Source organism: Pyrus communis, chromosome 2 (assembly GCF_963583255.1).
Source record: "Pyrus communis chromosome 2, drPyrComm1.1, whole genome shotgun sequence".
NCBI classification, from domain to species: domain Eukaryota; kingdom Viridiplantae; phylum Streptophyta; class Magnoliopsida; order Rosales; family Rosaceae; genus Pyrus; species Pyrus communis.
This window is the reverse complement of record NC_084804.1, coordinates 32,198,866-32,213,666: the sequence shown is the minus strand read 5'-3', so window position 1 is coordinate 32,213,666 and position 14,801 is coordinate 32,198,866. Positions and strand designations below refer to the sequence as shown.

General features: G+C 37.7%; 1 protein-coding gene across 2 annotated transcripts; it reads right to left on the bottom strand.

Moving 5' to 3' along the window:
• Positions 1-1,303: 1,303 nt before the first annotated feature.
• LOC137725283 (agamous-like MADS-box protein AGL31) lies at positions 1,304-14,326 on the bottom strand. 2 transcript variants are annotated; one of them, XM_068463919.1, is made up of 8 exons: positions 14,126-14,326; positions 13,726-14,001; positions 3,851-3,932; positions 3,373-3,437; positions 3,204-3,303; positions 2,602-2,643; positions 1,962-2,003; positions 1,304-1,842 (listed from the first exon to the last, which is right to left on the bottom strand). In XM_068463919.1, exons 2-8 carry the CDS (start codon positions 13,908-13,910, stop codon positions 1,624-1,626), a joined length of 735 nt encoding a protein of 244 aa, XP_068320020.1. In that variant the 5' UTR covers positions 13,911-14,001; positions 14,126-14,326; the 3' UTR covers positions 1,304-1,623. The 2 variants fall into 2 exon arrangements, with proteins under 2 accessions (XP_068320020.1, XP_068320019.1); XM_068463918.1 differs by lacking the exon at positions 14,126-14,326 and having other exon boundaries at positions 13,726-14,094.
• Between the last annotated feature and the right edge of the window lie 475 nt (positions 14,327-14,801).

Sequence of the window (14,801 nt, the reverse complement as noted above, 5' to 3'; positions counted from 1 at the left end):
TCTAGGTGCAACGGAGAGAGGGCGTTGAGGGAGGTGAGGGAGGAGGGGCTAGGAGTGGCGGATGGGATTGTTGATGTGGCGGAGAATGGCAGCGGGGAAGAAGGGATGGGTGGGATCTGGGTTTGGATTTGGGGAAGACGGGAAGGGGAAGAAAGGGTGAGAGGATAAGGGGTGGGTCCCATGCAAAAAAAAATATTAAATGATTTTTTTTTAGTTTTTTTAATATTTAATTAATTTTTTAATAGAGAGTGGGCTTAATTGCAAGCCACATCATTATTTAACGAAAGAATTGACAGAAAATTGACGGAATGCATAAAATTGTAAAAAATTTATAAATGAGGTATGATATTGAAATTTTTTAAAAATGAGATAAGAAATTGTGACTGATCTAATAGTTAAAGTAGTTTTATATATTTTATCCAAAAAAAAAAAAAACAAAGAAATAACAAATGAAAACCAGCAAAGAAATAATAATTTATCATAGCCACCACCAAGGACATAACAAATGATCATAACCAGCAAAGAGAGATCAATTAATCATAACCAAATGAATGCATGAATTAATGAGTGAAAATTACACGGAATCTCTAAAAGCCAATTAAACTTCATCAAAATTAATGTATTTATAAATCTATTAAAATTCTTCAAAATCACAATTGAATAATCTAAGAACCCTCTTGACGAGAAGTAGATTCGCCGATGAAATCTTTTGGAATGACCCAAAACAACAATGTTTCCGTCCTTGGGATGAGCAGCTTCAAAGTCGGTGGCACCTGTCTCGGCATGGCAGGACCCTTTCTTGCCTACCTTGCAATCGATGCGGGAGCCCTTTCTTGCCTACCTTGCAATCGATGCAGGAACCCTTGTTCTCCAATGGTGAAGAAATACAAGGCTTCACCGTCTTGTAAGGCGTCTCCATCAAAATCCTTCCAAATTTTCGACGGGTCTGCGGCTGCGGTTCCGTAAAGGTAGAGCCTTGGCACAAGTTGCTGACAAGGGACGGACAATGATTTCTCGAACACCGTGTTGTAGAGATAGTAGCCCAGGAGATCAGAATCCGTTGGAATTTATATTGTTGTGAATTTTAGTGTGAATCCGTTGCCAAGTTCACTAATTTTTACGCCTTGTAACCGTTTGATGAAATGCGGACCTGAGAACGTAGATTTTGATGGTAGCTTGTGACTCCCTGGAAGAGCTTGATAGCTTCCAAATTCGATCTTCTGGATTCTTTTTTTCACACTGCAATATCCGGAATTTTCAAATTGTGACCGCAAAATTTATATGGATGAGTAATTCATTCAAGTGATGGTAATCTGCAAATGTTTAGATATTAACTGGCATGGTCTACCATGTAAACGGCTGTCAGCGTTCAAGTGATAAGTGTGTTTCTTACAGGAAGAACTCATAACTCTTTCTCTTGTTTTTTGTTGCAAATACAAATTGAAAGTAACAGTGAACTACACTTCTGTCACTTGATAGTTATAAAGGGAATGACAGTACTGTGAAATCTCGGTGAATTGATTCAGTTTTTGGATGATCGTGTTTTAATTAAGGCCAATATTTGTTGTTTGAATGATCACCCTGCCCTGCATGTAGTATTTGTATCATATCCTGGGCTTGCAGTTAGTTGGTTTGGTCTGTGTCTGTGTCAGCGTCTGCGTTATGTTTTCGTTTTTCAGAAAGAAATAAATGAAGTTTGATGGTCGGAACATTGTCGTCGCTGCAGCAGCTGTTGGTGGTGGTGGTGGTGTTGTTATTAGCGGCGAAAGTGCTTTGTTGATCTGGCTCCTCGTCGGCAGCACGGTCCTTGCCCTGCTGCTGCTTCAGCTTCAGTGCTGCAATCTATAAAATCAAAGCCATTAAGCGACTGTGAGTATTTGTTTTTTGCTTGCTTTTCTATCACAATTTCTACCTTCATTTTTTCAGTAACTAAACAAATATATAATTATATATTTATATACCTCATTTTCTAATCGAAGCTTGTCTTCTTTCAGCTGTTTTTCCTGTTCAGATTTAGAGCCATGCATAAGACACCAAATTCAAATCAAAACTGTCAAAATAACTCTACAAATATTTACAGCAACATATCAATTACACCAAATTAATAATCAGTAACACAGAATATATAGATATATTATATACATGGCACCAGAAATGTAGTGATCAGACAACTGAGAATATAAGAAAAGTATTAGTGAACAGATATAGTTGATCTTAATTTACCCTTTCACTCCCCTTCTCCGAAACCACACAAAAAAAGAAGCAACAAAAATGCGAGTCCCTGCACGAACCTTGAGTTGTAGGGAGGGCATATCCACAGTACACATAGACCGCTCATCAGGACATGCGTAACGTGGATATGCCCTCAGACAGATTGCAATTGGCAATAGAATAGAATTAGAACCCCTTCCAATCTCATGAGCTAGAATGCAAATACAAATCTGTACTAGTAATAGTATACCAAAACTGGGCAGTAAAACCCCCTTCAATCTCCACTTTAACAAAGCGTATATCCTGCTAATTAATGTGAACACTCTTCAAAACATAATACACTTTCTGTTCATAGTTGAAGTTTGATGATGTCAGAGAAAGAATGCATACCGTCTCGATAAGAGCTGTACAGGTTTCCATCATCAGCTGTGTCTGCATTATCAATAGTACTCAACTCAAGTGAGTTTTTACCTCCAATCTATTAAAATTCCTGTACTTCCAATACACGACGCAAATTATATGAACACTTCACTTATCTGTTACTATTGTGTTTATTTCAATGACAGTCGAGTGACTCGAAATTATCAAATATCAGTGAACTTCTACCGTGAAACACTGATGAAATTACAGTTTCATGGATGAATCATATTGTTCACTCAAAAACCTGATGAAACACTGATGAAAGCACACTGATGTTGTTCACTCAAAACCTGAAGAAATACCTTGATATATATCATGGAAACAATACAACTTACCACTAACACAATTGTCCAGAAATTAGTACTTTTCACAAGATTTACCAACTTCCAAAACTCAAGGACAAAAGCATTATTGATCTTCGACGCAATCCCAGCTAGAAAAAGAAACTATATTCCGACAATAGGTACTTCACTTAATTGAAGGAGCCATTGAAACCAGTCTAAGTGAAAGCACACTGCTATATATTAGCTTCTTTTAATTAATTATGGTCTGAGTAGAAAGAGAGTTACAACCTTTCTTGATCTTGTTTGTCTTAAAACTGCATCCAATTCCTCCTCAAGCTGGGTAAGCTTTGGAATATCTAGATTTGCAATGTCTTGTGTTTCCAAATTACTGCAAACATATAATCAGATCCCGGTCACGTGGGTGAAATGTAACGAAGCTTCTGTACATGATACTTACCTTCGAATCATTTTCAGAGATTGGTTGGCGCCTGTGCGGAGACCACTCCCTTCGGAATTATTCTTCTGCACCCGAGATTAGCAGAATGTGAGAAGAGACGATACGGTAAATGATAAACCTCTATTCTTATCCAGAGAACATAAGCTCAAAGTATTGCTACTGGTGTTTGTCACTATTTTGACAATGATGCAAAACTTGAAGTCCTAACAAATACAGTAAATTGGTTGAACTGTTAGTTCAATAACTTCAATTTATTTTCTCATGCTCTGTTATTTCAGTAACTTCTTTCATGATCAATCTAGTTGAGCATCACCCATGCCTAAATTGGTTTCTTATAAGCCAACAGCGTATATCAAGCTTACCGTTTCACCGAGCTCGATAACTCGGTGGATTAACATATAGGTGAATTCAATCTACAATTTAACATTTTACGAGTAATTTGAAGGTAATTTTGTGCAGAGTAAAACGTTTGACTAACCTTGTCAGTACCACCAGCATCCTTGGAAGCACCAATTTCCTCATCATTATGTATCTGGTAACGCTCGACAAGCTTTCCAAAACTGAAGTAATGAAGGTCACAAGGAAAAAAATACAAACCATAAGCAAGATTATTTTGTGCATTAATTAATATGAAAGAAATAAACCATCAATGATATACTTGTTGTAGAAGAAATAACATTTGTACGAATATAATTCATCTAGAAAATAGATTAAATTGGAAATAGGAGGTAGGGGCTAGACCATTTTACAAACCAGGGCAAAACTTGCTTTTCTATTTTCTATTGTAAAATGACTAAAAACACGGCTCCTCTCATGTGTCGATTAAGAGTATCTATTACGTGAAAAACGTACAGAGTAATAATTGGACTTAAGGGTAGCATACTCTAATACCATATTAGAATGTGAATATCCAATCTTAATTGGACGTACCGAGCGATAATTGGACTTAAGGATGCCATATTAGAATGTGAATATCCAATCTAAATCAATTGTCCATATCACAAAGAGATAAGACCAACACATGTCCATATTCCCTTCTAATTTAGCCATGTTCTAAATGTGTACAAAATTCTAACCTATGGGCCTCGACAGTTGTGTGTGTCCTTGTTAAGAGTATCTCACATTAGAGATAGAAGCTTGGCAAAAGGAGTTTTGGATCTTTTCGCGATTGCCAATTGTATTTTAGATGCTTACACTATAATACTGGCTAAGCACATGTTAGGCCTAACAGAAACACTTGTTCCTAAGTAAGTGGGAGTTGTGACATTTTGGAGTATCTTTTGCATTAAGTGATTAAAAGAACCTGAAGTTTCCATGTATTTCCAATTGGTTTTGCATTGAACATTCATAATCTAACATGGTACGTATTCGAGCTAAAATTATTAGATATCCTTGAATGGAAACATAATAGAAAACAAAAGGGACCAAAATTGAACAAAATTGAAACTATAGGGGATAGAAGTAAAATTTTGTGCAAACTACATGCACTAATGTAGTTTTTCCTCGAAAGGAATGGCAATTTGTTTCCCTTGTGGTTGGATGTTGACCCTCGATGAGTTGGGAGAATCTTTAAAGATCGATTTTGGCTCTATCCGATGATTGGAAAGAGGGGATTTGGATCCTCTCCCGAGCTAATGGAGAGGATCCTCCTGACTCATCATTGTAGACCGTTAGATTTTTATCCAACAGTTATAATTATTATAACTTTAAAGGGATCTGCTGTTTGTAGCCGTTGGATAAAAATCCAATAGTCTACAATCATGGGTCAGGAAGATCCTCTCCATTAGCCCAGGAGAGGATCCAAGTCCGGAAAGAGGAAGTGAGTTTCATGACAATATTATGTGTTTGTGTCTTTTCATGCACTGTTTTATTTTTTATGTTTTTTATGGGATGCTTTTTTTGTGTATTTGTTGTGGGCTTATGATCTTATCCAATACCTTATGCAAGTAAAAACTCCCGAGGGTCGGAAAGCCAATTGGAAGAGCATATGAAAAGGACAGTTTTTAACTATTCACTGTTCCATGCATATGGTCTATGGTCTAAAATCTAACTGGATAGTCCTTTAAATGGAAGGCGCATATGGTTGTATATGAAAACGACATTTACAATTTTACTCTAAACGTAAGGAGCATATAGTCTAATAGCTTAGATGATAGTGTATTAGATTTTCACTTATGCGTAACGGGTTCAAAACTTTCATATTTACCAAATTATTGTGAAGTTACGAACCCTCCTCCCTCTATTTAATAATAATAACAAAAGAAAACTCTGAATGTAAGGTGCATGCCACGACTACTTCGACAACCCTTTTAAACTTTGCAAGGGCTTAGAAGGAGTTTGGCTATTCTTTCACTTTTCTTATTTACATCAGACCACTTTGGCTCGCGTGTGAAGCTAAAGGGTCACACATACTCCACAATACCTAATATGTGTTGTCAAGGACCACACGTGCTCCACTCACCTAGTATGTGTTGCACACATGCTTGGCTTGAGTGTGGCCACTGTAATGGGGTGTGTGACATTGTGAAGAATTATCTGGCATAGGGATATGTAAAACCCTTGTCGTCTGGCAAGGATTTATAAGGAGTTGAGCTACTCCCCCTACATCTAAACAAGTTGGCCACGTATAAATCTAACAGTCTTCATACTTAACATCACTAATAACATTGTCTACGTATTAAGTTTGAAAACTCGCCAACACCAAATGGACGAGGGTACGAGGAGTTGAGTTATTCCTGTATCAGTAGTTTGTTTTGGACTAGTCTTTCACATTCTGGTTTGGTTTCGGAATGCAAAAGCTAAGTTTCTCCTTTGAAAAGAAATGTTAAGACACTCGAATCTCGGTCGGTTTTGTTTTACTCGAAGCTAGATGGCAAACAATGAGGTGTGACAACCTAGGACTCTTAACAGAGTCAGTGGATTATCATGCATACACATATTTTATTAGAATGCATTTAAAACTTATCTACGTATTTATTGCATTCATTCTATGAAGTACTTACTTTTGACCATCTTAACGTTCCCTAATATGAGTAACAGCTAATTAATTTCACATTTATAACCAGATCATATGTAATAAAACGATTTTTTTTTTCAAATTATAACATAATTTTTTTTATAAAAAATGAATTATTAGATGATTTAACAATGTCCATAGATTTTGATCTTGATCCTCTCTTTCCTATATTTATAATGCTACATAAGATTTTATTGACGTTTATAAATATATGTACCTTGGCCGCCCTTCATAGAATAGACTACATCTTTCTTCTTTCTGCAGTAAGAGTTCAAGATTTATATTCTTGTAATTAACATGGTCATTAGCCATAGAGTGAGGATATATATACAAATATACTACTAATTAGTATTTTATTTTTTAGTTTTAAGTTCAAGATGGTTAACAAACCATGCAAATCGAACGAATAGAATCTTATTAACCCTAAAACGATATCAGATACATATATGCTCAAGAGTAGACTTTGGCTACTCTGATCGATGATCCTTTCGCCAACTCACGCCATGCAGCCAAACAAACTTCATCGATCTCAGACATGCTCACGACATGCATGCATAGCAATTTAGACGTTAATCTTTAACTATTACCATACGACTCCTTAATTATGCAGGGAAACTTATCATCTCAACATTTCGTGCTATACTATTTTTCAGTGAATTCTTGAAGGAATTCTATCGTGTGATGGAAACACCACTTGACATGTTGATGTGGCGTTACAGATTCACTCACCAATTCACCCGCGTTACAATGTGTACAACTATTAAAACATGAGTGTGTACCATAATCTCGACATACAATAGCAAGTGTCACACACAACTTCTATTAGTGAAATGGTAATTATATTGATTAGTCACTATTTTAGTTGCTTATAAGAGCTAGTATTACTTCCTTCTCGACAATTTGCATTCCATATCTCTTTGTTCACAAATTAGATGTGATAAGATAATTTACGAATGGTTGAGGTATGTGATAAGCTAGTCGATGGTAAGATGAGGTATGTGATTGTTTCTCAAGTTACGGTGCAATCTTTTATTGTACTACTAAATTCAATAATCAATGAATATGAATCACACATTATTCAAATAAGAACTTGATCAATATAATTCAATGTTTGCATCTTATGTTGCCAAATGGTTTGGTAATGCATTTCACACAATTAAATATATATCGAACATAAGTTGAGTTATTGTTGTTGTCATTTGGCTCGTCAAACTACCAAGGTCAAATAAGTTTAGGTTTCCAATTAGTGTTGGGAAAGGAGAAAAGGAATGTGCACAGGTTATTTCCCATAAGAAATGGAAAATAGGTTTTCTTTGTAATTCCAATCAGTTCAGGATTAGGACATAGTTAGTTTTCCTCTAAATTCTATATTTGTAAGGAATGTAACCATTCGTCTATGTAGTATAAATAGGTTTGTTGAGGGTTGTTTATTCACATGAGTAAACGAGTAGCAGAAAGAATACAAGGGTGTTGAGAGCCAAGAGTGGCAGAGAGATCTAAAGCTTAGTATAAGAGTTTTCAATAAGTTCTTATAACCGAGTTGTTATTCTCCATAGTGCAGGAGAAATCACACGAGAAGCAAAAAGTTTGTTGAACCTCTCCAAATTTGTTGTGTTTGTGTGTGGCATGTTTACTTTATTGTTCATACATCGCATAACACCATCTTATAAGTTTCCATAACACTGGAGACTATAGATAAACAAGATCAACTAAGAAAGATAAAAATCAACAAATAGTATCTAGAACTAAGGTTGTAGTGTTTTGAGATGGCAGGTGACAAGGCAAGCTCAAGTCATAACTTCACGCTATGGCAGAGGAAAATGAAGAATGTCCTGATTCAACAAGATTTGCAAGACGCGATTCTCATAATAAAGAATGAGCCACAAGGAACCATAGATGCGCAGTGGAATTGATACAACCCAAGCTCTGCATCTCACTCAATGTACAATAACCGAGTATTTCTTATTACCATCAACAAATCAACAACAACCTTCCTTATACAATCTTTCCTAATATAGCACTAGGTAGCTTAACCTCTAAGCCACCGACTCCTAACCGTGTAACAACTTAACAGATATTGCTGACTCAACCATACTATCCTAGACAATACTGCCACATCATCAACTCAACATGATGAGTCATCTCTAAGCCCCAATATCCTATCAATACCCCTCTCTCAAAACAAGGCTTGTATCATAAGACTTCTACTACAAAAACACAAAAATTACCCAACCAATTCATAAACAACATTACAAACACAGCAAAAACAAGATTACAGATGAACCACCACTGGAAACTTGGATTTTAAGTCGGTATAATTCTCCCAAGTCGCATCTTCTGGAGGATGATTTTGCCATTGAACTAGCACCTCGATTGTAGCTGAATTTCCCTTCTTGACGAACTTCCTTTCCAAAATCCTTAATGGCACTTCTTGGAGTATCCCATCATTAGCGAGTAAGGGTAATTGAATAGTAGGCTGCACAGTAGATCCCAAATGTTTCTTAAGGCAAGAAACATGAAAAACTGGATGCAAGATGTCTCGAGCAACTTGAGCTTGTATGCCACCGTACCAATATTGGCTAACACTTCAAAAGGGCCATAGAATTTAGGTTGTAGCTTATGAAATTGGTGGGTAGCTAAGGACAAATGTTGATAAGGGACTAATCTTAGGTAAACCATATCTCCCACCTAAAAAACTCTCTCAACTATGTGCTTATTGGCTTTGGACAAACATTCTATTCTGAGCACCTGCCAGATCAGCTTTTAAGAAATAAAGTATTATGTTTCTCTCAAGCAAGCTCTTGTTAACCATCTCCAATTTTGTAGTACCAGCTTTACATACTGGAACCTCAGGGGGTGACTGCCCATAAACTGCGTCATAAGGACTTATTTTTGTGGCTGAATGATGGGCAGTGTTGTTATTAGGGAAAATGACAAGTCACCCATTTCAGTTACTGTAAAATAGTCTGTTATCTCTAAATGTAATTAGCTGTACTAATGTTTGTGATTAGTTAGAACTGTTATAAGGTAGGTAGTTAAGGGGTATCTTTGTAAATAGCCAAAGGCTATATATATATGTCTTCATAGTGTACAAACTAATTAATTCAGAAATACAATTGGAAAGCTTACAGAGGAAGTTTCCAGATTCTATATGGTATCACGCCATTTCTGCTTCACAGCATCGATCCTTCCGCTCCCTCGACTCGATCGATCGATTCTTGATCGATCTTTCTGTTCTTCTCCTCTGATTCTTCAGTTTCTCTTCTCCGATCTCTCTTGCATCAACATCTTTGCAAGCTATGGCGGCGCAATCATCTTCGCCACCACCTGAATCGTCTTCTCCGTCGGTTCAAAACCCTAATTTCTCTGGAAATCCAAGTCCTCTGAGTTCCTACACCTCCCTTTTGATCCATAACATCGGCAGCATGGTGCCAATCAAGTTGAAACGATCAAACTATCTGCCATGGCGTGCGCTGTTTGGCCCAATTCTACGGCGCTACAAGCTTCTTGGAATCATTGATGGTACTAATGTATGTCCATCGCCATTCCTACCTGATCGCAGCATTAATCCTGCCTTTGAGGAATGGTACGAAAAAGATCAAAATCTCTTGATCTGGTTCAATTCCACACTTTCTGAGGAAATCATCCCCTTCACGGTGGGTGTTTCTTCGTCTCGCGAACTCTGGTTGAAGCTTGAATAGAGATTTGGTGGAATTTCAGAGGCTCATATTCATCAATTACGGTCGCGTCTCCAATCTGTTCAGAAAGGTTCTCGCTCCATCTCCGAGTATCTTCAAGAAATTAAGGAAATCTCAGACTCCTTGCAAGCTGCTGGTGCCTCCGTTTTTGATCGCGACCTAATTGCAGCCACACTTCATGGCTTGCCTGATGATTTTGAGTCCTTCATTGACTCAATCATGCTTCGATTGTCCTCTACCTCTCTTGATGAATTCCATGGTCTTCTTCTCACTAAAGAACTGTCCATGGCTCGCCGCAAAAATATCAGTTCATCCTCTGCTACTGAACCTTTTCAAGCCTTCTCGGTGCACTCTCAGCCTCCTCTGCTACCTACTCCTTCTGTGTTCGCTGCTCAGCACCAATCTTCATCCTGGCAACAATCAAAATCTGCAAATCGTGGCAAACATAACAGAGGCCATTCTTTCTCTCACAGAGGCAATCGCAATTTCCAAATGAACCGTGGCAATTACTCCAACACTCGTGGAAATCGTAACTTTCAAGGCTCTCGTCATCCTCAAGGCTCTTCCCATTTCAAAGTTCCCTGTCAAATCTGTGGTTCTAACAGTCATGAGGCTCTTGATTGTTTTGATCGAATGAATCCTGACATCTGTGGTCGGATTCCTCCAGCTAAACTCACTGCTATGTATGTCAATCAATCTGCCAAACCAGCTCAGCCTTGGTTGATTGACTCGGGTGCGACTTCTCACATTACTAATGATGTTGCCAACATTTCTTCTCCCACTCCCTATACTGGTGAAGATAAAGTGTATATTGGTGATGGTAAAGGTCTTTCTATTCATCATATTGGTTCATCTGCTTTGCATACTCCTCATACTTCCTTTAAGTTGCAGAATGTTTTACATGTTCCCTACATGAAACATAATCTCTTGTCTGCTTATCAGTTTCTCAAAGATAATAACTGTTCATTGACCCTTGACCCTTATGGATCCACTGTCAAGGATCGTATTTCGGGGAAGATGCTTTTGCGGGGACCCGTTAGAGATGGATTCTACCCTCTTCAAGGCTCCAGCTCTTCTTCACTTTCTTCTCCCTCAGCTTTGCTCAGTGTCAAGGCTCCTGTCAAAGTTTGGCACCGACGCTTGGGTCATCCATCCTCCTCTATTTTCAGAAGGGTAATTTCTACTAATAAACTGTCCTTACAAGGCAAGTCTACTATTGATTTCTTCTGCTCAGATTGTGCTCTTGCCAAGAATCATAAGCTTCCTTTTGGAATTTCTTCTTCAACAACAACTCACAGTCTTCAACTTCTACACTGTGATCTATGGGGTCCAGCGTCTGTTATCTCAAACAGTGGTTTCAAGTACTATTTGCTCATTGTTGATGACTTTAGCAAATATAGCTGGTTTTTTCCTTTGAAGTCCAAGTCAGATGTTTTTTCTACATTTGTTGTCTTCAAATCTTATGTAGAAAATTTACTTGGAAATAAAATCAAAGTTTTGCGCTCCGATTAAGGGGGTGAATTCATCAGTACCTCTTTTGCTTCCTTTCTCAGTACACATGGCATTTTTCACCAATTTAGCTGTCCACATACCCCTGAACAGAATAGTTGTGCTGAGAGAAAGCACAGGCATCTTGTTGAGACAGCTCGTACTTTGCTAGTTGTTCCTCATGTATTTAGCTATCCCATCTCTGGTAAGAAGAATTTTGCCAAGGTGAAAGTTCTTGAAGTTTTCCATAGTTGCTTCAGGAGTTTGAAGGCACTCTGGGGTGCAACAATCATTTCTTGGTTTTGACTCACCAAGGTGGGAATTGTGTGATTTGGCTAGTCACCAAGGCCAAATAGGCTTAGGTTTCCACTTGGCGTTAGGAAAAGAGAAAATGAATGTGCACATGTTATTTCCTGTAAAATTGGGAAATAAGTTTTTCTTTGTAATCCCAATTAGTTTAGGATTAGGAAATAAGTTAGTTTTTCCTATTATAAAAGAATTTAGGAATTTTATACTTGTAAGGCACATAATCACGGTCTATGTACTATAAACAGGCTTGTTGGGGGTTATTTATCCACACAAACAACAGAGAGAATATAATGGTAGAGATCAAGAGTGAGAGAGATCTAAAGCAAGGTTTTGGGCGTTTAGCATAAGAGTTTTCAATAAGTTTCTTGTAACTGAGTTGTTTTTTTTCAGTACAAGTGATTTCTCAAGAGATGTCACACGAGCAGGCAAAGTTTGCCGAACATTGCTAAATTATGTGTGTTTGAGTGTGGTGCGTTTGCTTTATTGTTCAACGTTTTGCATAGCATCATGTCATAAGTTTGCATAACATGGGAGAATATATATATCGATAACAAGATCGACTAAGGGAGATTAATATCAACAATTGTGATGATTTAAAATAGTTTCAAAATATAAAACCCAAACTGATCAATATTTTTGGTTCGATGAGAAAAACTTACATGAATTGAAAATCCTAAAATGTCGATATCTTCAACAATACGACGTTATGTGAAAAACTTAAAATGCGTGACATCATATTATTAACTATATTATTAATCTAGAACAAAACAATAGTGTTCCTAGAGCGTAAGCAAGCTTTTCTCATACTGGAAGCATCTATACTTGCATATATCCTCCTAAGTTGGGGAAAAGAGCATCCACTTTTTACCCATAGAATATTAACAATAAAGACGAAGAAAAAGGAATAATATTAGGCTGTTAGCTAATATATATATATATATATATTACGCACCGTCACTGTCTTATTAAGTACATATACAGTACTCATATAACAACTCGGTACTCCCTCATAGCCTTTGAAGAGGCAGATGCTCTCTAAGTAAGGGAAAAAGATCCTCTCCCGTTCCTTCCTCCTAATTCACCAAATCAAGGAATTTGTGCCGTTACAATTTGATCCAATAATTACAAATAAGGATCTCCTAATTTGATGGATTAGGAGGAATAGATTGGAGAGGATCCCTTTCCCTAATTAAGGACGCTACTGGGACAGTATACCGACAAGCAAAACATATTATACAGGGGGCAGTTTCTACCAACCCAAATTTTAATTAGTATTTTAATTACTATTGATGATGATTACGCTTCAATCCCAATACAATTAATTTACGTACCTCTAAAAGGTGTTCATTCGTTACTTCTCAACGGTGGACGATGGACGCAGCAGTGGCTCCAATTAATCTATTGTATGTTTTACACACACCATGAGCTAACAAAAATAATAATAACATTCGTGAAAGCTAAGTCATTGGGAAATTTAGTCCAATTGCGAGCGTTGGAAAGTGTTATGGGTAGGAGAAGTCTGGAAATTCAGAAGTCGAAACCCCGAAGGGACAACGAATATCAAGAGCTAAAGATATTCATGGGAACGATATTGATATCAACGAGAAAGATAGGACATAAATACATCCACAGAAAATAAATTAAATAAAATTAATGGAAACATTGCTTGGTAAATTTTTAAATTACAAGATGGTAGATAGCAGCCTATCACTGCAAACAGATACACAGATACATACAACATACAGAAGGAAGAAAAAAATAAATAAAAAACAAAAAGTAACACAGTAGGGACTAGTAAGGCGGTGGAAGGAAGAAGAAATTAAGAAATTAAGGGGGGCGTACCTCTCGCCGCTACAGAACTCGTAGAGCCTCCCCTTAGGGGAGAAGATGACGAGGCCGACGTCCACCCCGCAGAGCACGGACAACTCACGTGCCTTCTTCATCAGCCCGGTTCTCCGCTTGGAAAACGTCACTTGCCGCCTGATCTTGTCGTCGATTCGCTTCAGCTGCACCTTCCCTCGCCCCATCACCTGCTGCTCTCGCTTGATCTTAATTTCTCTCTCTCTCTCTCTCCTCTCTCTCTTGTTTCTCTCTCTAGTTTCCCTCTCTAGTTTCCGCCTGCGAAAGGTAAAACCCTAACCATAACCCTACAAAAAGCAGCACCAGCGAATGCGAAAGAAAACCAAAGAAAGGAAACAAACAAACAAACAAAAATGAAAAAAAGGAAAGAGGGGTTTTTCACCTTTTTACCAAATTTCATGCCTCCGTCTGCCGAATTTCGGCTGGATCTCTGGCCGCCACGTGTGCCTTCCTCCTGAGGTTAATCAGATATTTTAACAGCTCGATTGATGACCGTCATCACTGAGCCTAATTTCGAAAACATGGAAAATGGGACCGACCCCGCAGTCTTCTCCTCTATCCATTTGCTTGTTGAACTCGGGTGAGTCCGCCCGTTTCAACTCAGTTAAGATATTTTGAATGAGGACGGTACTCGATGGAAAGAGAGAGATATAGTGGGAGAAGCAGAGGATAAATACTCTCAAAAGTAAATAGGATTGGACCGTTTTTGTTTATTGTTGAAAATAGGAAATGTACCAGGAACCAAAGGGGAAAGTTTTGCTTTTGGTGCACACGTCAGCAAGGGAACTGGCAGGTGCTAGTTGAGGAAGCCAGCAGAGGAAATACGATAATTTTCAGCGACTTTTAGGAACAAAACAAAGGTATTCTATTAAACCCTCTATTTTGGTTTTAGTAGTATGCGATACAATGTTCACTCTTAGACCATCTTTAATCATTGGCCATAACTTATTTTTTTCCTTCTATTCCCCCCTAAATCTAGCCTAATCCAAGCTTAAAATTGGACCTAAAATAAAGCCAAATTTAGCCTAAGATTTAGCTCATAATTAGTGAGAATGGTC

Excerpts from the sequence above, each read along its gene's own strand:
- LOC137725283 (XM_068463919.1), bottom strand. The coding sequence starts at position 13,910 with ATGGGGCGAGGGAAGGTGCAGCTGAAGCGAATCGACGACAAGATCAGG. Across the intron at positions 3,933-13,725 it reads GAGTTCTGTAGCGGCGAGAG|TTTTGGAAAGCTTGTCGAGC; the intron begins GTACGCCCCCCT and ends TCATTACTTCAG. Across the intron at positions 2,004-2,601 it reads GTACAGCTCTTATCGAGACG|GAAAAACAGCTGAAAGAAGA; the intron begins GTATGCATTCTT and ends AAATCTGAACAG.